Source organism: Photinus pyralis, unplaced genomic scaffold, assembly GCF_008802855.1.
Source record: "Photinus pyralis isolate 1611_PpyrPB1 unplaced genomic scaffold, Ppyr1.3 Ppyr1.4_LG2, whole genome shotgun sequence".
NCBI lineage: Eukaryota > Metazoa > Arthropoda > Insecta > Coleoptera > Lampyridae > Photinus > Photinus pyralis.
Window position 1 is genome coordinate 39579697 of NW_022170403.1, and position 26823 is coordinate 39606519.

General features: G+C 36.9%; 1 protein-coding gene across 1 annotated transcript in view; it reads left to right on the top strand.

Moving 5' to 3' along the window:
* LOC116163996 (Kv channel-interacting protein 1-like) overlaps positions 1-26823 on the top strand; it is a 109803-nt gene that overhangs the window by 52939 nt on the left and 30041 nt on the right. Inside the window, exon 4 of the mRNA XM_031478124.1 lies at positions 20855-20928. Coding sequence (XP_031333984.1) covers positions 20855-20928 — 74 coding nt within the window. The remainder of the gene's footprint in view (positions 1-20854; positions 20929-26823) is intronic.

Genomic DNA, 26823 nt, shown 5'->3' on the forward strand with positions numbered 1-26823 from the left:
CGATTTATATCAATATTTATTAAACAGAACTAAAACACTATAAAATCCGTACAATTTATATCGATTATTTATATCACTCACACTTCGCAATTTATATTTCCGCGCTCGATGTTTACGTACTCGTTCGGTAGTAGACTGCCGCGATGTTCGGTCCGCAACCATTTATACACGCAAGCAATGTAAGTCCAGTACATTCTCGAATATTCCTACACAAAATCCCACTATAGCGCGCGTAGAAAATTCCAGAGCGCCAAAGGCGACGTCATGTCTGGAGCATTTCCGTTACAATATTATTTGTTACGTTTATTCCAATTTGAAAATACGATCCCGCCAAGTCTAGAACAGCCAGAGAACAGCATCATCAACGGATCATGCATTCTTATCCGTAATTTGTTTCTTATTTCTAGTGAAGTGCAATCCGCGGTGCAATCAATCCTCCCTTAAACTAGTCATCGACAGGTGTGCTATACAGACTTAATTCTGAGACAAAACTAAATAAAAACCCTATTACACTTTTTCGATCAGACAAATCCCAAAGAGTACCCACTCTTTGCAAATACTAATTCAAAATGTCTAAACACGTGCAGAAGCATGTTTAGCAGCAAATGGTTGATATTCTGAACATCATACTAATTAAAACAAAAAAATAATTTTTCATTCCTTTCTCATTTAATAGGATTTTTTGCTCAGTTTTCTCTCAGAATTTAGCCCCCCCCCCCCTCCTCCCAATTTTATAACCATTTTATTCTAAACTTAACTATACTTTTAAATTATTTTATAAATGAGTTTTTCTCTACGTTTGTGTCTAAATCTATTTCGTTATGTAATTTTCGTATGGCATGTTTCAACTTTCGTGTTTTTTAAAAACAGGGGAGACTACATAATTTATACTTCCAGTTTCGTTATGGTGTATAATTCTTGTTTTGTAGTGATTTTTTTGATATTTGATGTCTTAAATATCTAACTGTAATAACTCTGATTTTGTACCTCCTATTAGTTTTAATATATTATATTGTAACTTATTTATGTTGTCTAAATATATTTTTGTGCAACCCCAATTTTCGACCCCATATCTCATAATTGATTCAAAAAGCTAAGGGAGCAATATTTGCTAGCAAGCTTTATCTCTCAACTTACAATCGCATTTATAGAGTTAAACCTCTCATGTAATGAAATGGAAGAACTGTGAGGAAAACAATAAACACCTCATATAGGGTGTGATGCAAATACCCACCATACTACATGGGGAAGCACTAACGTCAACCCTAGGTTACGCCTAGGATAAATCATTATACGAGTATATCTGACAAGCACTAATCAAAGTCAAATTTAATTTAAGTGATTTTTGAAAAAAAACGTTTTGTATTCTGTTTGTACACTTCAATAAAAATGTGGCAACCTTTCTACAGTTTCAATACATCCTACGAAATGAATTGAATTGTCCGATAGAAAATCAAGATGGGAGTACTAATTGCATATTAGCATTGAATAAAAACACTATATTTTTATTCAATGATATTAGTTATTTGTACATCTAGACAAGAAAGTGGAGTTTTTCAACTCGAGTTCAAATTTTGACACATGAGCGTAGCGTACCTATACTCTTTCCTCTGTGTATAGAAATTAAAGTAAGGAATAAATGCTTTCGACTTTTTAAAGTCGGAATTCCGACTTTAAACTCGGAATTATAAAATAAAATACTTACGGCCCTTCCACGCTTTTGTACTTTCAAGTTTCGCCTCTTATATTTTCTTAATCCGAGAGAATGTGTATATTAATTTCAGTGAGCGAGGATATTCCATAATGTGGTTGAATGTGTATATTGCGCACGAAGCAAGCATAAAAATCTCGTAATTTACTCATAACAGACAAGATACTTGAACATGTAGAAGGCGTCTAATCGCAATAAAAACAACGGTTCAGACCGTAAGGGCCTTTTTTGGGTACAATATACATACTAGAACTTTATGGCGTTCCACACTTCGACGTTAACATGCGGTACTTTTTAGATAAAATATGATTTTAGTTATGCGTTAGCAGTAATTGAGATTCTACACGGAAATAAACTCCTCTCTGTTATAGTCTTCTTTTTACTTTATGCAGTAACCTAGATGGAACATATTCTTTAACGATATAAACTTGGTTTTACGATTTTTGTTGTAACAGACTGAATCAGAAGTGCTATAAAATAAAACAAATTCTATAGAGTATATAGAGTTATAGAGAAAAGGAATGTAATATGTTACACATGTGTGAATTCGAACAATAACTTTCCTGGCTTGACTGTCTAGGTACTCTAGGTGACGAAATTATATCAATCAATAACGAATAGAATAGAAGTTGTATGTAAGGTCGGTACATTATGGATACAAGATCACGAAGCCCGATCAGTACGAGGTGCATAGCAGGTTCTGCATAATGCATGCGGGATCTCAGATAATCGAACATTCATAAAATGCTCGTGTCTGCTGCCAATGTTGCAAGAAAAGCGCATAAGTACTAAATAGTCTCCTAAAACCGGCTCATAGACTTTATTTCTTCGCACAATTACAAGTATACTTTGTTTCACTGGTGCTGAACCTGACGTCATAAATGTGATTCTCTCTTCATTACATTTAAATCGATTGAGACAAAAAAAATTACGTCATTAACGTAAGTCGTGACAAATAAACCAATTGATCTGTCATAATATCAATCCGTCAAACGATTTTCGTTATAGACAGATTTCCAGTGTTGATTAGGTAGTTTGTGTTAAAAGTGAAGTAAATATCATCAAAGTTAAAAACGCTTAGGCAAGTCGACAGTGCAGCAACGCCGTTAATAGACAAGTATTTTAAAAATTTTACCGCATAATGGTTCGATTCGCTCATATCATGAATTTAGGTCATTCCCGTTACCATTAGGTAAATATGACGAACCGATACACAGAATGAAGATGTTCGCCAGAACACTTAGGTATTGAATTGATTTTATAGGTGAGAATGTTACACTCCGTTCCTTACACAGTAATCTTCAACGACTTGATGGCGTAGAAATATCTGCTACCTCTTTGTCCCGCAGTTTGAAGAAACTGAAATTCACGTGGCGGAGATGCACCGTTTCCAATAGATTATTTTTAATGGAACAGCCCTATGCAGTTCAAAGAAGACTACAATTTTTGAGAGACTTTAAACACAACGAAACTTCACTCTTTGCATTACGAGCTGTGGTTTTAGACGAAACCTGGATATACAGTAAAGGGTCTTTTAGAAGAAGCTGGCAAGATGGTACTCTCAAAACAGTTAGAAAAAGAAGTGGTGAAGGGGTCCGGTATATACCTAATACTCCATGCAGCATCAGAAGATGGATTTGTGGTGTAGTGTCGTTTTTTCTTTTGTACATACGATTTGAATATGAACATTTGAGAGTTTTTTCTTCACTAGGTACCTGTTTTCTCTCACAATTGCGTTTTTTTTTAAATAAATCGGATCAGAAGATATTCAAGATCCTTATGCGAATATCTCGACTGTGTGGCAAAAGAACAGAAACTGTATGTATGCGTTGTTATTTCAATGAGCCAGTGGTATAATGACTACGCTTTATCTCAAATTTGTAAGATGTATAAATGCGAAAGGCTTACCGATAAACCATGGCCTATTGTACTTCTGCAAATGGCTAGTTAAGGGTCATTAAAATTCGCGCAACTTAACGCGTATTCTTCACATTGGTAGCATACTTAATTTCACATCAACATTATGTAAACAAAATATTAATTTACGAACTGCCTAAACAAACTTTAAGTTACAAATGTTCCTATGCGTTTTCTGTAACCATCATACACTTCATCTCAAAGAGTTTCGGATGCTCTGGCAGTGTCCATTTGGATTGTCGGTGCAAAGAATCGGTTACATGAGGTGATTACAAACGGTGGAAAAGGTTTAATTCATACCAACGGACTTCCTCTACATAAAATACATGACCATTTAACCATTAGGTATAAAACCTACAAGTGATTGTCAACTTGGGCGGTCTAATAATGATGAACGATAGTGACACCTTAATAAATAAGTTGAAACGTCAATGTGACAATATGTAAACCAACTACTAATTTACGACCTGCCTTAATTTTGCTATGACGTCAGATAGTGTGACGAAAGGTTCAGCACCCTTGAAACAAAGTATATGTAAAAGAAGTTGGGTGGGAGAGGGGACAAAACAAGCACTTTTTCCAGATAAATCGAGTGCTCAACGTGTTTCGTTTGAGAGTAAGTCTTTGAACAGGTTTATGGATATGCCCTTTCCGATTTTGCAAAAAAATTTCAACATTCCTACCACGGAAGAGCGCACCCCTGAATGGAGGCGGGGGATTCTGATTTCGACGAAATGTAGTATACTCAGTGACATGGAAATTGCAACACCAAGAAGGAGTTGGAATTTTTTGACCAAACTTGGCAGAAACGTTTAGCTACTAAAAGGTAACAATTGATTAAAATTTAAAAGAAAAAGGATGAAATATAAACATATTTTTATTAATAATAATAGTAGTCCCTCCCTATTGGTTACGCACTCCCTCACGCTTCGTAGCATCGATTTTAGCAGACGGCCGATTTCCTCTTGAGGTATTGTGTCCCAAGCAACTGTGAGTAACCTCTAATTCATTGTGTAGAGCTTGCAGCGTCTGCGGAGGATGCGGTAAGTTCATCAGTCTTTTCTTCATAATGTCCCAAACTTGCTCGATAGGCGATATACTGGGAGATCTGGGTGGCTATGGCAAGAAATTGACATTATCATGTGCAAATAAGTCCATAGAACGTCTTTCAATGTGGGGAGGGGCATTATCCTGCTGGAAAAGTGGGTCTTCCAACTGCTGAAGAGATGGAAGAATATCGGGTTCTATCACGTCATCCACATATCGCTGGGGGGGTCATATTACCTCGAATGAATAACAAACGAGCCCTACTCCCATAAGTTATAGTACTCCATACCATAGTCCCCACAGCTTAGTGCACATGCCTCATAACAGAAAATTCAACATTGCGACGTTCCCCACGTCTTCGGCTGCCCTTCATACGGCCATCATGCATACCCAAACAAAATCGAGATTCATCACTGAACACCACCCAATGCTACTCTACGTTTCCAGTGCAGTTGCAACCTACACCACTCCAAACGCTGCTGGCGGTGTTGAGTTGTTAATGGTAACAAAAGATGTGGCCGATAGGATTGCAAGTCGTAAGCTCTGATTCTGCGGTAAACCGTTCGAAGTGTTACAGGACGACCTTCGTTAGCTAACAATTGATCGGCAATTGACCTGGTACTAGAGAATCGGTTTCTTGTTGCCATAAGTCAAAGATGGCGATCCCGCACTTCAATTGTTCTTTTTCGCCCCCCACCCTTTCCTGTCCCTCCCTTTCCTCTCTACGACGATCCTGCCCCTTCCCAAATCCATGATCGATTGCAACGAATCATGGTGGATTGACTTCGGTTAAGGTGACTTGCAATTTTTGTGAACGAAAAACCACCTCCGCCCAAACCAACAATACGACACCTGTCAACTTCTCTTAATTCGCGGTAATTTCCACTTTGGCGTATCTAGGCATGATCACAGCCTCAAAAGAAACGATTAAAAGCGAAAACAATAAGAACTAAACAAAATCTCGTAAAACGTACACGATATAAGAATACTAGAAAAAAATGAAAGAACTGTCAAATAAGCCATTACCACTTGATCCATATGAATGAAATTTTAATCAATTGTTACCTTTTAGTAGTTAAACGTTTCTGCCAAGTTTGGTCAAAAAATTCCAACTCCTTCTTAGTGTTGCAATGCTGTGAACATGTAAGTCACGAATCTGAAATTAGTTTTTGAAAATGCGAAAAAAAATTCGACTGTGTCGCAATTCTTGGCCGAGCAACGAAAATGGAGAGAATTCGACGAAATTTCATGTGTACATACTTATATCGAACAGTTTTGGACAATCAAACAAAAGTTATACCCATTCGAAAATTGATCCTTCGGGTCAGAATGTATCCTCCTCTACTGGAAAGCCTTCAATTACGCCCGTCTTTTTGATAAATTTTGAGGTTCAGGCGACATGCGTGTGATCGTTGCGTTTAGAAATGTATTTGATTTGTTATTGCACCGCTGTAAGAAAAACTTAAAATCCTGTGGGTTGCAGCTGAGATAAAATTGTTTAATTTTGGTGACACGCTACCCAGTTTTAGGTAAGGGGTTGTTAGGTTTTTGTAAGGCGATTTTGTTTGTTCATACCTGTTTATCTTTAGTTTTTTTTTTTGTTCGTTCGGCCTACAATTAAATCAGTTTTTGGGTTTTGGCATCAGTGCTGGGGTTTCAGAGGATACTTAATACCTTAAAACAGAGTACCTTGCCAAACTTCAGCTTGTCTCTAATTTGTTGAACGTCATCCTCTAGGCTTTATGGTCCCTGTGCTAATGATACTGGGATATATTTTGATTCATTCAAGATTTCAATCTGGAACCAAGAACTACGTGACCGGTTACTCTGATTATTTTAATTTAACAGCTTAAGGGTCGGTCTATTAGGCATCAGTAAAGTTACACTTCTCTAATAGAAAACCTTCTGAATGCATGTATTTTCATGAAAATTAACTCGCAGATAAATTACGTGACATAGGTATAGTACTCTTCTGCAAAACAAAACGTTGTAAACATTGAGTTAGTCTTTACTTTGTCTGTCCGAGTGCCTGTCCGTTTGCGGTAAGACAAAATTCGTTCAGGTAATTTACATCTCATTTTCAGGAATTATGTGGTTTCGGTGTTGTGACAATGTGCAATCAAAGTTCTGTTTGTGTAGGTACTTTGTGAGTAAACACGTGAGTAATGCATTCGTGTCACTATAAATTTTAATGTTACTGGGCTTTTCAATTAGATTGTTTCCACAACTAAATTTTCAAATGCATTATACAAGATCAGTTCAATTCTAATCGTTTATGTACATATTCAAGCAAGTTTTTCCAGCTATATTTACTGAAAAGTGGTATACCTCGGCACGGAAAAGAAAATAATATATTGATTGATTCAGGTACCTATATATTTTGATTTAGTTCATTCAATTTTTATTTTTCCTCTTGTCTGTGTATAAAAGACGTAGGTAGTATAACCCATATTTTTGTTATTTTTCCTTCGTAAACCCTTGAAGCGCTCATAAATTTATTTCCGTTTCTGCGTGTGCATACAAATGTTTCTTTATTCGCGCCAGTAGTACTAAAGTAGCACGAACGTGTTTAATAAAACACGTCAATACCTCCTGTCTGTGGAACCCTAGATAAGTATAGGCAAGGGCTGTCTGTTTATTTTGAAATATAAAACGAAACGTGTCTTTTCAGAATGTGCCCTTAGAAGCAATTATCTCTCAATAATGAGAAAGAAAAAAAAATTTGTTTGCTCTTTCTTCTAACACGTGGCACACATCGCGCGTTGCTTAGATTTAGAATTCACTGTAGCGTAGGCGGAAATTTCTGAGATTGGCTGCAACATTCGAGATTTTTTTGAATAACTTCAAACAGGGAAGACACTGAAGCAGGAATTACAGCATCGCTCATTTTATTTATAATTAACAACGTCGATAACATCGAAAATCTTGTGGAAATTAGGTAAAAGGGGATAACCTAGTCGCACGATGAGAACGAAAGAAAAAAATCCGATACAACTGAATACCGAACGATCCTCGATGTCTTCACATCCTTTTTACAACACACCTTAAGGGGTTGATTCTGTCCCACCAGATCAAAAAACCTGTAAAACAAATTTTTTGAATTGGCATTAGTTTCACTTTTACCTCGGTGCCTACATACAAAATTTCATTTAAATATCTGTTACGAATATTTTGATGGTGATGGTGTTTAATTTGATTGTACATACAATGTTAAATATTTTTGAGTTCAAATTCTATGTTTCTGTACAATCGCCTTTTTGTCATGGCTTAGGCTTGATTCCGTGGGGAAATTCGTTATTAGTTCGTTGTTATTTTGTTGAACTAGAACGTACATGCAGTTTGCGAATTGTTTTTGATCTGTATTGAGAAGCACGTAGCCTCAAGAAAAAATGACAATATCTTAACAAATAAAACAAGTATAAATTGTGCACAACTCTTGTGCAGATAAATCGCATTTTTTTAAACCGAAATAGCTTTTGTTTTGACATCACCAATGGATATACCTCTTGCAGACGTCTCAATCGGCGTTTGTGAGTAACCTCTTCCGACAATCCGTTCTTGAGGTATGAGGGAATATACCCAACCACGATAAGAAGTCGAGGAGGGGGGCTATGGTTGGTTGGTTGGAAATTAATTAAATTAAACAAAAAATTAAATTAAAATTAATCCCTCTCCACCCATTACTTTGATAAGAGGACAGAAATAAGGGCTGTAGTTGGTAGAAAACGGTTCCTTTTGTTGAGACCTTTAATTAGAATACAATGCGAGAGTCGCACGGGAAAGTTATAGTTTGTGCAAACCAATTTATTTTCGATGAGACCTTTCATTAGAATACCATGAAGAGTAGAACATGTGTTATTTACCCCCCCCCCCCATCTAAAATTTAACTTGGCACCACTAAAGGCATGCGTATGCAAAATCTGAGACCAATTGGTTGTCGTATGTAAAAGTTATGCACGTTTTACTTTCAAGAATAGCATCTTAGGAAATTATTCGTGGGGGGGGGGGGGCTTTTAGACAGCGACATTTGATGGCCGTCTGGCACACCTTCAAGGCATATGCTATGTATTGCAAAAAATTCCAGGACCATTCCCCTAGAAGTAGTTCGAAGCTGCCGAAGTGGGTCCGGACGGACGGACACTTATAATTGCACAAGAGGTTTGTATTTTACCGAGTAAATTTGGGTTGTTTAGGTAATGAAAATCCGTTGCCTAGCAATTAGACGCGAAAAACTGTCAACTAATAAAACTGCGACACCGCTTCCACTGTGAGACAAGCCTTATTAGTCTTTTGTATGGCATTTTACGCATCTCGACAGGAATATCCAATTCTCCAGTTATATTCTTGAAAGTTATACCTACTTGTATAACTCTTAACAACCTAGCTAGTGTCTACATATGAGACATTGGGAATTTTTTCACTTTATTTTACATTGTGGTAATGCTTTTATCCGTGATCGTTTGGTCTTAAAAATAGAAACGGCGTTTATATCCGTGATACGACAATCATAAAATTTGAGTAATTTTTGCGCCCCTTCTTGTCTGCGCCGTTTAAGAGTATTACTCATACCAAATTTAGCCAACTGTACAGAAATTTATTCGCCAAAGTTTCGCATATAATAATCAACTCGAACCGGCATTTAAAATCAATGGCATAAGAATAATTTGATATCATAATTCATTACTAAGTTTATCCGTTACGCTCCCATTCTAATGGTATATTAATCACTTTTTTTATAATATTCTACTATTCAAACTAAAGTATTTAATCCCTGTACATTATTGTGAATTGGAAATCCTCCAACTTCTGTAATGCCACCCCGTTTCATTCGAAACGTTTGCGTTGTTTGTGAACTATACCAAAGGAAGTTGCGTAGAAGTTGTGGAAGTTGTTTCAAACTTATTTATGAAAACAGTTAATCCTTCGGTATGTAGCCGAAATAATAATGTTTTACTGCTCCATGTGTAGTTTAGTTATTATAGTTTCAAAGTAATTAAGAGGTTAGCAAATTTTCACAAATCAATATAGCTTACTTTTTCTTTTGATGGAAAACTGCTTCGTACATCAGGACTCCAATTTTCCAACTTCATTTTAATTACGACCCTCATTTTCGTTAAAGGTAACTAATAGATTGATACCTTAATTTATTCTCTCTAATTGAATAGGAGACGGTTAAATTTTTTTTGGCATTATTTGACACGTTGGTCACAAATATCTTTTCAAATAGATTATATTTCCCTAGAAAGTCAAGGTTTTGGGCAGGGAATCTTTGCACTCAAAACTAGAAAAGAATGTAGCAAGCGTGTAACTGCATTTGTGTAATTGCCACTAATGGTAGTATGAGTACCAAGATTACATCTCATAAGGTAATAAAATTTAACAAAAGAACACATCAGCAAATTTCATACAATTTAAATATCGCGCCCAACCGGTTTCGGTTTACATTATTTTAATCAAGAATGAAACCATCTGCAATGTGGTTAGTCTTTCTCAAAAAAGAAATTTCACAAGAAACTCAAATTATACGTGATACCCCTGGTGATACCTTTACAGCGTCTTAGCCCAACATATAAAGTTCCGTTCTAAAAGTCTCCATATTACCTACTGAAGGGTCTAGCTCTAGGATAACTTCACTCCTACCGTAGCAAATATATATCGGTAGGCTATGCTCCTACACAGTCCAACTATGCCCGATTTCATACTCAAAGTTAGGAACAATTGGTCTGGATGGCTCTTTCCCCTCCCTTCAGTTTATGTTAGCTTTTTTTATTATCCATCAACAATTTCTGACTTACTGCATATATGTGGGTAACTTCAACCGATCAATAATCAATAATAAGAAATCGTGTATACTGGTATCACTATAATCTGAATTAAGCGCGTTTTACATGCCGAAAGTTTTTGTAAATGCACAATAGGTGGTTTTCTTGCCAAGTATTTCACTTTCAGCTGAAATTTTAGGGCTGCCAACTCTACGATTAGAAATTTAAAATTAATGTTCTGTTTTGTGTCATTTGATGGCCATTTGTGTTAACGGAGGTAATGGCAGATTACTGAGTAAAAATTACAACTGCATTACTGCATAGATATAAAAGAGAAACAAGTTTAGAAAGGCGTCGATCTAACCTATATTTTTTGAGTTGGCATTAGCAAAATTTCACTTGAAAGTGAAATAGAAATATGTCACTTTAAATAGTATATTAAGATACAAGTGTATAATCAAGTCTTTAAAGCACGCGCAACGAGTTTAAGGGCACGACGCAAAGCGGAGTGCCTTTAACGTTGCAAGTGCTTTAAAGACCAATTATACACGTGTATCTTATAGTATTTTTTATTATACCTGCAGTATAATTTAAAAATAGGAAATTCAATGAAATCATATTGACGTTATACTCGAATACATGTCTAATTAAGTGGGCTGGGTGTTCGAAATTTCACGATTGCCATGGAAATGTCACTTGACGTTTGCTTATAATCATCATCATCTTTGTAAATAAAACGATTTCCGTTGAAAAAGATAATACATCGTCCATTAAATCGCTTGTAAAATCTAAACCTAAACAGGTGTAAAATCCAAATCCAGTAAAGCCTATTATAAAGAATATGAAAAGTTGTTTCCATGGACGAATAGGAAGTTACTTACGAATACAGTCTTAAATGCATCCATAATGCTGGCATATATGAAGGAAATGTCAAAGGTATTTAAATCTTCTATATTTTGGTGCATTCATTTAAAACTTTAAAACAATGCTGCGATTAAAAAGTGGAACAGATTTGAAAGCATACCCTAAATTTCGCGCGTTTGTGAAAGCTTCAACCAAAGGATAGGTACAAAAGCCAAAGAAATGTTCTGCATTTACAGAAAGCGACCTAAGAGGATTTTTTATTTCATCCAGATGACAGTTTCAAAAGTCATACTTGAAGTATCGTTACTTAGCAACTTTAAAGCACGTGTGTTTTAAAGGCCCTTTTTCGCACGCATTTGAGTGTTTAAAACGGAGATTGTGATTCAGGTATAATAAAAAATTATTTTACTTTCGACCATGGTGTATAATAAAGATACACCATGCTTTCGACTTTCATGAAGTAACTTTCAGCATGTAAAACAGGCTTTAGCTTCATTTCTATTGTTAAATAATGCACACACTACCACTACAAAAATATAATAACATGATATTAGGGTTACTATATTCTCCCGTCTCTCCGTTTAAAAATCGAATTAAATAAAGCCTTATTTAAAAGGACAATAAAAGCGGCGTACTCGACCGACCCTAATTAACTTTTAACTCCTTTCCATCAAGCAAAATTTAATTGTTTTTCTCGTTATCGCGTCTACGGCAGGGTGTTTAAACCAAATTAGAATAACTTGAATTTTTAAATGAAAACATTTAGGTTGAATTCATTCATTTTCTGTTCACTAATAATTAAATTCCAGTAATCGTTTTTAAAATTATATAATTCTAATGCATATAGTTTCTTGTTCTTTAATTTACTAAAATCGTACCTACATTAACTTAATTTTGAATTTCCTTAGTTTAATATTTAGCGGCTATCAAATGTCATTCGGCGATAATAGACCAAAAACTTAAACCAACAGAATGTAACAATTTAATTAGTGACTATGTGAATTTCAGTATCGCCGATGCTATTCGAGGCAATAAAGCTCTTAAGGCTCCTCCAGACATGTAAAGCTAAACTGGCACGCCATTAGATCATGTTGTAAACTTGTAAATGTTACCCTTTGTTCCTCGATTCAGTGTAATAGAATAGCTCCGGAAAGTTCCGGTTTGAAATTCAAAAATGCAATAAAAATTGATGTCATTTAAGTAAGCTACTTTCAGCACTTCTAAAAGTGTCGCGATTTAAAAAATATTCTACATCGATTACGATTTCAGACCAAATTTATAAAAGCTTCCCAGAGACCCCAAACCAAAGCGACACCGCAACATTTTAAATCTGTAACGGGGCATTGGATTTTAATAAGTACAATTCTCGTCAAGTTCAACTTCTGCAAATTTCATCTAAAGCAATTTGCTGTATGGATGATTTTAAATCATCTTCGGAAAGAACTTTTAAACCTATGAATTGATTTATCTCTAATCCTGGATTAGGTCGCACAAGCAAAACTTGTAAACCAAGATTTTTCTACATGTTTAGCAATGCAGATTCACGCAAATAAGGCTTTAGATAAAATGCTAGAAATTTGCAATATTGGGCCATATACCCCTCCATCAAATTCACGAACTATGATAGTTACAACAAGCGGGGTCATGTTTTGACGGTAGAAAATTAAACTAAAGGCAGATGCACATCCCTTACCTTATTTTAATCGTACCTTGATAAACTGATGCGTAACACACTTTTATAGATTTAAAACAGGCGTTCTCTCAAGTTGTTCGAATACATGGTCATGTCGCTTGGTATTGCAAATGCGATAGCGACACAACAAAGGTAACATTTTCGGTCCACCTCCTGAAGAAAATACTTTTTATTATTGTACGATATTATGGTTGTTTCTCGCACATTTGAAGAACATAGGAATCCCATTTAAATTCAAGGATGCCGAATTCAAAATGAAATTTAAAAAATTTAAATTTTGTCACCCCGGTCTTTTATGTTTAGGGTTTCTTATAGACAAATATGAATTAAAAACTCATCCGACTACGTAAATACAATTTTAAAATTTCAGATAACAGTGATATAAACTAAAACGTTCTTGAGTATGTTAGAATGGTAAAACGATTTACACCAAATTTCGCAAGTATTGCTGCTCTTGCTGTGAAATCGAGAAATAAAATAAAATTTGCCCAGAAGCCGATAAATATTTTAAAACCTTGAAATCGTTGTTAGATTATTCCTAGTATATCCTTATCTATCGATACACAGGGGAGCCCAACCATGCAGCACTTAGGCACACCAAACGCCCATTGTGCCTTTCGCCTTTCATTCGCAACTAGTTTCAGAGCCCGTTCCTCTCAATCAAGGGTAGAACCCTGTTTAGCCTAAGTTGCTTCACCTCCCCGGTTCCAGATATCAGTCGCCAAGGAGTTGATATCTGAGGCGCTTTCTTTCGGCTGCTTAGCAATCATGATTCATGATTCCAAAATCGTGATTCGTAGGATCACGTTTTACGAAAGAACGCGCGAATTTAAATCAAAGTATGGTTAAGTTTACGTAGTACACATTTGCATTCGAATTACGTATTTTTTGTTTGGATTATGAAAATAATTTAAATACCTACAAGTGGAAGTACTTGCACAATTATGCCCCTCTTCAGTTACAAATATTGACTAATCGAACATTTGAGCAAAAATATCCTTACATTTATAGGTTAGGAATTCATGATCATAAAACTTTTATGTTCAGTTTGTTCACGATTTTAGCAATCATGATCATAAGATCACACTTCGAAAGAACGTGATTTGACAATCCAAACGCGTTTGGATCACCGAAAGAAAGCGCCTCTGTCTCTGATCAAAACGTCACAGTGACAGACCACATGCTCCGTAGATTCATCTGCCTCGCCATAGAACCTGCACGTGGGCTCCTCAATGTTATGCAGGCGCTAGGTTCTGTAAGGGCACCGGTGATCTTCCTAAAATGGCTTCTACTCCTGACCCTGAGAGATCAACCCCTTGGGTAAGTTCGGGCCCGACGCTTCCACCACTGCCTTCACGAGCCAGCTCGTCCGCCCTTTCGTTGCGCTCTATTTCGCAGTGCTCTGGCACCCAGATCAAACTTACCCTATTAGGCTAATGTAATATATCTATAGTCCGCCTGCAATCAAGCGCCGTACCCGATCGGAACCTGTCTGCTGACATGGTCGTCAGCGCCTCCTGATTGTCACTGCATACCACATATGCTACGGTAACCTCTACGGAGGTTCTACCGTACACAAGTCATGATAGCTGACATCTCTGCCTGAAACACGGTGCTATGCTGACCAAGGAGAAAGCCTAGGAGAAAGCTGATGTCAGCTCTCGGTCCATTACCATATATGCCTATGCCCGTTCGTCTTTCCTTTAAAGATCCGTCTGTAAAGTACACGAGCCCCTCAGGTTTAAAGAACGTGCAATCCGAGTTCAGTCACTGTTCCCTGTCTGATAGAAGGACTTTATAACTACTCGGTTTTAGTAGGACAACCCGGACCACATCGCTTCTTACGAAGAGAGGATGGGATTTGAGGATTTCCTCCCAGATCCACCCGTGCCCAAGGCTGCCTTAATCCTTCCACTCGTTCCAATCGTTTAGCCGTATGGAAGCCTCGCGAGCCTCCGCCTCCACAGCTAAGTATGCAGGCTCTAGTCTCAGAAGTGCCTCCTTGGCCAAAGCTGGCTGGTTTCCTTGGATCCAGTGACTCCCATTCAGGCGAGTCTCTGAACCTTTCCTAGCTGCTTCCTGTAGGTTGCCTTGGGCACGAGAGGCCATGCAAGGGTACCGTACCGTATTATTGACCTTATCACTACAGTGTAAAGCCAAATGTACCAGTCCATGTACAACCAAAAACCCTTCTACATGCTTATAAATATGCGGTGGCATTTTTGCGTATTAGCCCAATGTGCCCTTTCCAGACGGGAGTCTATAATGACTCCCAAATATTTCACTGATCTGGTCAGACCCAGTTGACGAGAGTGAGCCCATCAAGGTCCGCTCGCCTTCTATTCGTAAATAGAACAACCACGGTATTAACCGAGAAACCAAGCTAATATACCACCTATCCAAGAGCCCCCTGCATGGGCTCTCACTAAATTTAGAAATTTCCAAATTATGACGATTGCGAGATCGTCCACGTATCCCTGTGTATACGCTCCGTCCTCGCTCAGAGTGCGGAGGAACCCGTCTAGTACCAGGCACCACAGCAGTGGAGACAACGTGTTGACTGCCCATCTCAGATATCCCTCGGTAGCCACCAGGGCAACTGCTTTCCAGTCGATCGCCCTTACACCGACCTGGGTAGCTCCTTTTAGTGGGTCCGAAGTTACGTGGTCCCCACAACCTGGAAAGTGTCTTTCCTCATGTGAGAGCATCATCCGCGGTAGACTGTACATAAGGATCTTCAAAGTTTTTGAACTTCAGGAAGACCCTTCATGTTAACACAGAAGGTCCTCAATAATCTTCATTTAGATGTTCGTATATGGTCCTTATACCTGCGGTAAGCTTAGTTCGCATGGCCCTATTAAAGAGCCTGCGAACCTCCTAACGAACCTTTTCAAGGTCAAGGTCCACCAAGGTGTGCTCTTCTTCGTTCCTCGAAAGGCTCGCCTCTTCCACCTGCCCTGCTTTCCAACAGAGTAAAGGTTTCTCCACATAGCAGTCCCAGTTAGTGGATCAGGACCCTGCAGGGGCCGCCGTGGGATGACAGATTTAGTTGGAAAAGAATGTGCCTGTTGTACGAAAGCGACGGCTCATCAGATACTTGCCAATTTGTGATCATGTGAACTATTGAAAAGGAGCCCAACGTCTGATCAAGAACCCCCTGCCTCCGCGCTGTGACGAAGGTAGGGGCTGCTCCTTGATTTAAAACATTTAAATCAGTTGTTTGCAAGTACTCCAGAAGGTGGTCACCCCTCTAGTTCGTGGCCGTGCTGCCCCACGCATGAATGGTGTGCGTCACAGCCAACCATAAGGGGAAACCCATTATTTCGACAGTACTCTATCAACTCAGCTAGCTCCTTGCTTGGTGGAGCCTCTTCCGAGTCGTACGGGAGATAGACCAACAAGTGCCTGCTCGTTCTCTGCCATCTTTCAGGTGACGTCTTAGACCTACAAGATCCCTGAAACAGAAATCAGCCATTAGATAAGATTCGAATCGTCTGTCGACATAAATGCAAGTCATAGGGTTCAGTTGGTTGTCCTTTTTATAACAAAAATAGTCCTCCACCTGGCTCAAAGCTCTTACTCGTCGCCTGTAAGCCCAAGGTTCTTATATGAGTCATACGCCTACCTGGTTTGCAGGAAGTTGGCCGCCTATCAAACAGATCGCCCCCTTACTGTGCTGCAAATTGCTCGGTAAGAAGTTTACCTTGTCCATCACTGATGTACTAGGTTCCACTCTCCCCTAGTGATACCCACGGGGTCGACCCAAACCGCCACACGAGCCAAAAGCTCGTCTTCCTCGATCTCTGAGACCGCCGGTAATAATCAATTTAGCTATACTGTATTCTAAAATTAGGAAATTAATTAATTACGTTGACAGATGCCCGCAAAAGGTTTAACTAACCAAGCATGCGGCACATTTTCAACGATTTACTGGTTTATATTACTTTTATAATTATCTTAAAAAATGCACGAGTGGGTACAGTGTAGCCACCCTGTGGTAATAAATAATCCCTAAATTTACCTCTAAGGTGGAATTATTTTCAAACAATCTTGAGTCCTGGAAATGAATTGATGTTGAATGTCTTTATTTTTAATAATGTAAAACAAGACCTGACTACAAAAAATTTATAAATACAATAAGAGTGTGGTGAATAGTTAATAACTTTCGAAAGGTAATTACTCTTATACGAAAATAAAGTTGTAACAGAAACTTCAAAAATTAATGTTAGAGGCAGGGTTATACACCAGCTGGATATTAAAAGTTAAAAAGTTTCTTAACTTTAATGAACTGTTACTGCAGTAAAAATAGGGTCTGTAATTTCTTACTTATTTCTCCATTTCTATCGCTTTTTTGTTCATTTGCAACACTCTTCTGAAAGTGTTATTATCTTTGTTTCGTGACCGCTTAAAATAAAATAACGGTACTTATTGCCCTAATTGTTATGGTTTCTGCTAAATTGTTAATAAGATTACTCTATTCATGTTAAATTGGAATACTTCCCTTGCTTTAAAATTGATGCGTTCGTTCCACAAAGGCCGAAAATATTTCTTGCGGTAAATAGCCTAATGGCGTTGGTATATTACATCTAAATGGGATTAATTTCTGTTAAGGGACAATTGGAATAACTTTCAAATGAGATATGATTGCGATTGTACTTTCCACTGGGCTACATGTAGTCGTATAGTAGTTGACGATATTCTGTGCAACCGTACCTTTTTGGATGTTATTATAAAACTATATACTTACGTAAATATTCTAATACAATCGCACATAGGTACGTACTTTTCCATTACATTATTATGAGATATGACAAACACGGTTTTGTTCTCTATAACTGCAAGTGCAAGAATCCACCACTAAAGTACTTACTTGTAATTGTTTGGAAAGTGTATTGGTCGTTATCATACTGGACATTTAATTTCTTAATTAGGTTTTAATCGATAAGGTAAGTGCTACTTTACTAGGTACAGGTGCATTATGTTTATTTTCTAACGATTTCGGTACATAGGTACCTAAGCTGAAACGCATCTTCTCAAGATGTCGCGAATTGAATAATTTAATTCATTTTGATAACTGTAAGAATTTCCTAATTGATATTCTACATCAGTCAATCTTAATTTGAATATGAATTTGACTCTGAATTTCAAATTTAAACCTGAATTTGAATCTATGCGTTGGTACGAGTTCATTCAACAGAGAACGGATTGTCGGAATTCCCATGTTAATACCCCAAACAGAAGTTGATCACCCAATTCGTTACGGAACAAAATTACCTATTCTTACACATTTGGGACGTTCGGTCATATAATTTTCGAGATTAGCGACGAAACTGTAAACATGCTCGTGCACATTAGCCAAGTCATAATTTGCGCTCGGAAAGTTGATAATATGTTTATTGTACCGAGGGCGATCGAACCATCATATAATACTAAAGACGAACTTATATACCTACTTCAAATAGTTACAATAACGACATTTAGTGTCAAAAATGAATAAAAAGAGTTAAAAGGTATCTTAATAACAAGAACATTTGAAACGAAGTCCGAAGTTTTCCACAATCACAAAAGGTTTACCTAATTTCGACGAAATGTAAGGTTATGTTGAGGAACATCTGCGTATACCAATAATACTGGGTTAAGTGGACGAGCACGAAAAAAGTTTCTTTTTTGTTATCGTTGTCCGTTGGGGATTTATTTTTGGCGCATTTCCACAAAAATTTAAAAAAAATGCGCTATTGTGGCCACTTTGTCCGTCCGTCCGTCCGTCCGCTCGTTAGTTGTAAAAAACCAAAAAACCGTTTTTTACATGTTCCATAATTTTACACTTTTGTCGTTTATTAACGATCCTAGAGATCTTTTTTTATCTATAGAAGCATTTAAATGAAATTTGATGCATAGGCGCTTGGAAAATCTAACGTTAGTTTCAAAATTTAGATTTGCGGATGCACAGTTCCAACTTTCTTATTTAGAAAAGCATTAAAATCTCATAAACAGAAATTAAAGTAGCACGTCAAAAATGGATTGCGCATGTGCACCGCTATCTTTCATTAATGACCATTGTCCGCACCTGTTGCTGAAAACAGAATTGGGAACAGGCGGACAGAAAGTGCAAAATCATAAATTACCTATATGCACCGGAAAGAAAGTAGGTACTGTACTGTATTGAGTTGCATTGTTTATTACAAATACAATGATGTAGGGCACTCTTTTTAGGTGTGTCATTTACTGGAACCATCAATGTATTTATTTTGACATTCGGTCAACGCCTACTACACCAAACAGTTAAACATTTAATAACAAGCAGTTTTTGTTACTTACATAATAAATAATTTTTAACATTTTGATGTACATAGTAGCCATTGGCAAATAATTCATTCATCGTGCCTGTAAATGACATAAGTACCAAATAAAAAATAACATTGTGCCATACATCGTTATATTCGTAATAAAAAATGCTACTCAATAACAGTACCTAAGTCGGTACTTTTTTCCGGTCCACATAAAAATATGAAGTTGATCACCTGTTGCTGAAAATAGAATTGGGAACAGGCGGACAGAAAGTGCGAAATCATAAACGAACTGGGTCTGGGTCGCTCGTTAATTAAAAAAAGAACGAACTCCATGTTTAATTTAAAAGCAGTAATCAAATTTACACATAAAAAGGAATTGATATTCATGCAGGGTGGCCCTTTAATATTGGTACCCAGGCCAAACGAAACATCTGCATGAGGTTGTTTACACATTGTACTACGCACTTCGTCAATCTAATTTGATGCGTTAGACACGCTAGATGTAGAGGCTACAGGCTACACTTTCTTATTTTTTATGGGCACCATATTGGATTTACATTTGAATGCATCGCTTTCAGTCATGTTGATTCAGCAAGATCTAGTTACCCGTGGGTGTTTTGTTGAGAAATGAATGTAAATCTTTTGATTTTGAAATTTTTTGTAAATTTATGTTAAAGTATAGGGTGTGACACGTCAACATTTTTCTTTTTGTGTCCGCTATGTCATTCCGCAAAAATCCAATATGCGGCGCCCATGAGAAATAAGTAGCCAGTATAGCTTCTACATCTAGCGTGGTATGGAAGTTCTGATAAATTCATATTCTCCGAAATAAAGTGTCCATAGAAAGTGCCAACGGAAACCGTCCATTTCGGACCGTTTAAGCTAGGAAAAATAAAAACTAAATTTGACATTTTCAGTTTTTCGGTGGAATTTTAGTTACTTTCAAAAATTTTTCAACAATTTCAAAAGCGTCTTTTTAGTCACAAAAACGAGCAACTCTGCTAACCTACACTGTATCTCCGTTACGGAGATCCCAATGGTGAACCACCCTGTACATTAGATATAATGTAGGTAGCTAAAAGTCAGATTTTTCTGTTGATTCTATGTTCACTGCGTTCTAAATATCGAAAAAGCACTTTTCAATCCATATTTCGTCATTGGTCTGTTTCTGTCTTGAATAGTAAGAATTTCAAAATATCGAGTTAATTTCATTGTAATTTCGAAAATTTGTATTATTTTAGCAGCCTGGTTTTGGAGTGTATTAAATTTCAAACTCGAATTTCCTTCGTTCCTTTGCTTTAGCGTCGTGGCATCGTTAGTGTCCATTATATTATATTATATTATATACATTATATTATATTCTAATGAATGGTTGCGAAAATGTAAATGGGATACGAAATAATGATAACTAAAACATTTAAATAAATGCGAAACGCAATATGCTATGCAAATACCTACTACAACGTTAATAAAAATTCAATTTATAAAACAAACGAGTGCATGAACGCATGTTTGTGGATATAATTTTCCCAGGGAAATGATTAATGAACTCGATTTCTTTTTGTTTCAGCTAACACAAATCAGTATGCTCATTATGTATTCAACACATTGGACCAAGACCATAGTGGTTTAATCAGTTTTGAGGTAAGTGGTATTTTACATTATCACATACTATGCGTCAAGTTTCAATGTAAATTTACTTCGATCGCTTTATATGCGAATATTGCCTGGAATCCAAAGGGGTAAAGCTATATGCCAAGCAATAAACTGAACACTTACCAACATTATTAAATGAGTCAGAGGAAATATCACACAAGACCGGGTACCTACGTAATTAAAGCCATAAATTTGTTCCAGTTGAAAACGATTTAACTTTTAATAAAACCATCTATTCGGCCATTTTTCCAGTTGTGTAAATTCGTATTATCTCAAATTAGTTTTAATAAGCGAATTATATGATGTGTTCCGAGTCAGTCGTGCTATTGGTGTGAAAATGGCTTATATTATTTCGAAAGGGTCGCGTCTGAAATGAAATCCCGCGAGCTTGGAATCTAGGTAGTGTTCTTTCTCTTCCTCTTTTAATATAAAATGAAAAAATTACCTACATTCAAACATTTAACGAAACATTTCGAAATTTATTAGAAAATAGAGCAGTGTTGAGTCGACGGAAATCTGCCTTTCTGACTCGACACGAAAAGAGTCCATCAGGTGCATTGTCTCCTTTGAGTTTAGTGCAGGAAATAACATGCAAATTTGTCCATGAAAGGTTACCGACGGCTACTATCTCGTTCGGTCACTTTAAAAGCTAATCTCTCAAAATCGGTGGACTGTAAGAACATTTACGGTATCATTCTTTACAAAAACGCACATGCTATAAATAGTTTCTTTTTTAGCAACATCATTGCATTTTTGATGTTCTTCACAGCAATATTCTCGCTGAAGATATGGTAGAAAACAAATTGGCATTATCAATTACATACTTTTTTTCAATGTTTATAAGAGTAGCAATAGTTCCAATGATTTGTCTGTCTACTATGACCTTCACAATAGAAAATATTCCCATATGTTCCACAAGATTATGTTAAAATTCAAATATAACCGCCAATAAATTCCCGAAGTGGATAAATCCCCCGATTCAATAATGATCAAACAAATTAATTTATTCAATCGCACAATAATTCCGAACCAGTAAACTGATATCTCGAGTAATTCCCATCGATATTGAAAGTACAAGTAATAATATAAAAACAAATTTTACCTTAAGGCGGCTCGATAAGCAATACGCAACTGGCAATACGCAATATTATCGCTGTACCTATTCCACATTGAATTAAATTAGAGGTCTCACATTGGAGCAACTAGTTACGCCATAAATTTCATTCATAAATCCATTGCGTTCAGATAACCATGAGTTTTACCGCTTCAGATTCTATAGACATAAGACATGTAAGTCTGTTGATGTTGAAATAAATAAGGTTGCAATATCATCCCAACTATTGACCCTATCTCAATGAGCTAAATAAACTTGATATGTCCTACCGCTTAAGACTAACAAATTGTCTTCAGAAACATGTCGCGCTTTCCAATTTCAACGCGTTCCAAAATACGCACTAAAGAAAATTCCACGTTTATCTCCAGAACAATGAAGATTGCATTGATTTGTCATAATAGGTTTTATTATTATTATACGTGGACTTGGTCGAACTTCAATTTCTGAAGAATGACTAGCATGAGCAGTTACCACTTTAAAATTAACCTCATCTCCCTACTCTTCAATTAAACTAATACTAGGAGCTATTTTCAAAGCTAAAGGATTTTTCAAGGACCCTTGTGTATTAACCCTAGCGCACCTACTAATAACTTGGACATAATGGTACGTTCCTTGACTATATCCCTATCTACGTTATCAAGTAGATTTAATATACAGGGTCGCTACTAAAAATGGTACAAAAGCTCACACTCAAACCGTTTGAGATCTACTTTAAAATTAGAAAAGAAAAGAAGTCATCCGATGTTGTTTGGCTCTCATTTTTTTTCTAAATGGAAAACTTCGATTCTGTGTTTTGATTATGTTTATTTGAACCTTTAGAATTTTATTGGTCAAGTTGAGAAGAAGGCTAATTGGGAGGCACGACGTCTGGTCGATGTTTCTGGCGACAGCTCGACATCCTCGGCAACAGCGCCGATATTCTCGGCAGAATGGGCGCTCCGGGGCCGGCCACTCTTGGCAGCGTCTCGTGTGGTCCCATACTCTTCAAGGTTGGCGGCCAAACGGCGCAGTGTTTGCGCAGTCGGTTCCGGACGACCGGGGAATCACCGACGGAATTCGCGCTGCGCCAACAGCACAGACGAATTGTTACGCAAAAAAATAGACACGAATATTCCGCGTTCTTGGAGAGTGTATCGCTCCATGGCTTGTTCACTTGTATTCTAAACCTGTCTAGTTCACAAATATCAAAACAGATTTGACATTGGCCGGCATTTGCAAAAATAAGAGCATCTTCGAATAGGGTGATTTCTTTTTGCCCACCTTGTAGTACCTAAATAATGCAGAAAAATTATAAAGTATAAATTGTGCACAACTCATGTGCAGATAAAGCGCATTTTTTTACCCTAATAGCTTTTGTTTTGTCATCACCAATGGATATATCTCTTGCAGACGTCCCAATCGCCCTTTGTGAGTACCCTCTTCCGACAATCCGTTCTAGAGGTACAAGGGAATATACCCGATCACGATAAGAGATCCAGGAGGCGGGCTATGGTTGGTAGAAATTAATTCCTTTGGTTGAGACCTTTTATTAGAGTACCATGTAGGATAAAACTAGTTCCACCCCCCCCCCCCCCCCCCCCCACGCTTGTACTTTGATAACAGGACAGAAAGAAGGGCAGTAGTTTGGTAGGAAACGGTTCCTTTTGTAGAGACATTTAATTAGAGATACAATTTATTTTAGCCCCCCCCCCCCCTCAGGCCCGTCGCTCATGATCGCGGAAAAATAGTCGCAAAACATAGCACATTTTTTAATTTGTTAAAAATGCGTAAAAAAACTTGCCATACGCAAAAAATGAGCTAATTAAATACAAGAAAGAAAGTTCGGAAAGAGAAAAGAGAAGTAACCATCAACAAAACACAGGAGTTTGAGTGTGAAGTATATCTTGTGTAATATATTATACTGTGAAAGGGCGTTAAATTAAAGAAAGAACAATGAATGAGTGTATTTGCAGTGTAACTATTATAAGAATATTTGTACCTACTAGGAGTACTAGGTTTTTAATTTCGAAGATCACGAGGAAGTTGTGGTTGATGGGAGTAATCTAGTTAATGTTATGAAAACTCGTTGTGAATTAATAACAGTATCCTGGATTGCAGAAGTATTTATGATCCCATGATGCAAGAGCGATTTCTTTTACGTTGACCAAAATAATTGTCTAGGCAACCACCGGTGATATTTTTGAAAATATCAGTTCTTATCTTTAATTTCTGTAATATATGCAGCGAAAATCTTAATTCAAATAAATGCCAAACGGTCACCTAACTCCATGCCTCCAAAGCTCCAATTTGCGTATTTCCTTTAATTTCATTATCAGGAACCATGATAAGAATACATATGTAATCAAGAACTTTGCCAAGGTTTCATGCTATGCCCTTGCCCATTATGCACAAATGTTGTAAAATTATCTACTACAGCGTGCCGCACGGCTGGCTAGGGCTGGGGAAACCATGGGATCATTTTTTACTCACTATACAGAGTGTCCAAGATAAGAATGGACGGCATGGGGAAATCGGAAACTATAAAGATACAGAGTCGGTTAAATTAGAAAAAAGTTGCGTATTTTATTTAGGCCTTATTAAAATGATATTTGAAACATTCAGAAATTCCGATCAGTTTCGAAGATATTAGAAAAAAAAAACAAAATTAACCGTATTCGTTTTTATTTTTTTTCTGGCCCTGTTTCAACAGATGTCAAAAAACAAATCACACTTCCTCATACGCACTTTTGAAGCTCTACAAGTTGGTGCCCACAGATTTTCACTGCAACGTTTCGTCTTTGAGAAACCACCATCAACTTCATATTTTTAACACATCGTTCAATAGAGTCTATTAGTGGTTACGTCATAATAGTCCGCGAAAATCGAATTGCAGGACTTGGCTGTTTTACTGTCGGAAATATTGACCCCTATCGCCCTACTCAATTAAGGATCACTTTTAAATAGGTATATTCTTTATGGGCTTATACTGACCTTATGCGAATTAAATAAGCCCATCGGCCACCATATATCGAAACACTGACTACTTAAGTTTAAAAGAGAGCAATAAACGTTAAATGAAATCCATTAATTGTGTTATAATTAAAAATTAAAGATAAGTCTACCATATTTACACTTTACGGTTGGCAATATCCAATATGGAATGATCATGACCTTGTTTTTGTGTTTACATTTTCCCACTTGCTAGACTTGGTCGTTTAGACGTTTACTTGCCTTTAAAGTGTGTTTTTTGAATTTGTTTTAAGTAGCTTTCAATAGTCCTAGGTGTTTTTTTATTATGTTTACATTAGAAAATGTAAACATAGTGAATACGGAATAAGATAGGTTATGATCATTCCTTCTTGCCAATCGTAAAGTGTAAATATGGTAGACATATTTTTAATTTTTAATTATAACGCAATTGATGGATTTTATTTAAAGATTATTGCTCTGTTTTAAAGTTAAGTAAGCAGTGTTTCGATATAAGAGGGTGGATATGCTTATTTAATGCGCATAAGGTCTGTATAAGCCCGTAAAGAGCACCTATTTAAAAGTGATGCTTAATGTATGGGGCGATAGGGGTCAATGGCCCGTATGAATAAAAGTAAGCAAATGCTTTGCAAAATTCAAAGTAAATACTCGTAAGTGCTCCTTCGCACTGGGCGACTTAGCAGCGCTGCTAAGCAGGACAGGACGCAGTGCAGCGCTGCTAAACAAACCAGTATAAAGGGCACTTACTACTTACGAGTATTTACTTTGAATTTTGCAAGTATAAGCATTTGCTTCCTTTTATTCATACGGGCCAATATCTTCGACAGTAAAACAGCAAAGTCCTGCAATTCGAATTTCCCGCTCAAATTTGACGTCACACTAATAGAGTCTATTATAAGTCCCGGGACTAACCAAGAAAACAACATTTGTTGCGCAAAATTCATTCTTATTCATCAATATAATCCTCTTCAAGGGCAATAATTCCAAAGCTTTTTAACTATAAGCTTCCGTTGCAGTGATGACTTCTTCATACGAGCCAAATCTTTTTCCTGTAACAGCTTTTTAAGATCAGCAAACAGTCAGTAGTCGCTGGGGGCTAGATCCTTCGAAAAACGAAGGCCAGTTGGTGTTACTAACGTCATTGTACGTTAGTCCCGAGACTTATTGAACGATGTATTATATGCACCAGAAAGAAAGTACTGTACTGTATTGAGTTGCATTGTTTATTACAAATTCAATGATGTAGGGCACAATATGACTCTTTTTAGGTATGTCATTTACAGGAACCATCAACAAGGATGCTATTTTAGTTATTTATGTATTAAGGGCATAATAGTGATGTTTATATTCTCGAGGGCGACGAGTTAAAAAGCTCGAGGGCCTATGGCCCGAGAGCTTTTTAGTCGCCCGAGAGTATAAACATCAGTTTATGCCCGTGGTACATACACAATTTTATGTTTTACAAATAGTTTTTTTCGTCAAAATTCGTTTACAAAATCATTCATGATGTTTGATCGAATATGCGTGGTTCGAATTTGATAATGTCATTGAAAGCATCCAAACGTCAAACGTAATTTTAAATAATTCAATTCAAACTATACGAAATAAGGCCAATCTTGTGATTTAGTAGGTATTGACAATTAATAATTGACGTTTCTAATTTTCAATGACCTGCAAATATTTGTTTGTTTTGTCATTAAGTATAAATGCGTTACTATGGTGATACTTAATGCCCTAGGGCATAAAGTGGTGCTTTATGCCCGCGTATCACAGATATAAAATGTGCCATGATATGTTAGTAA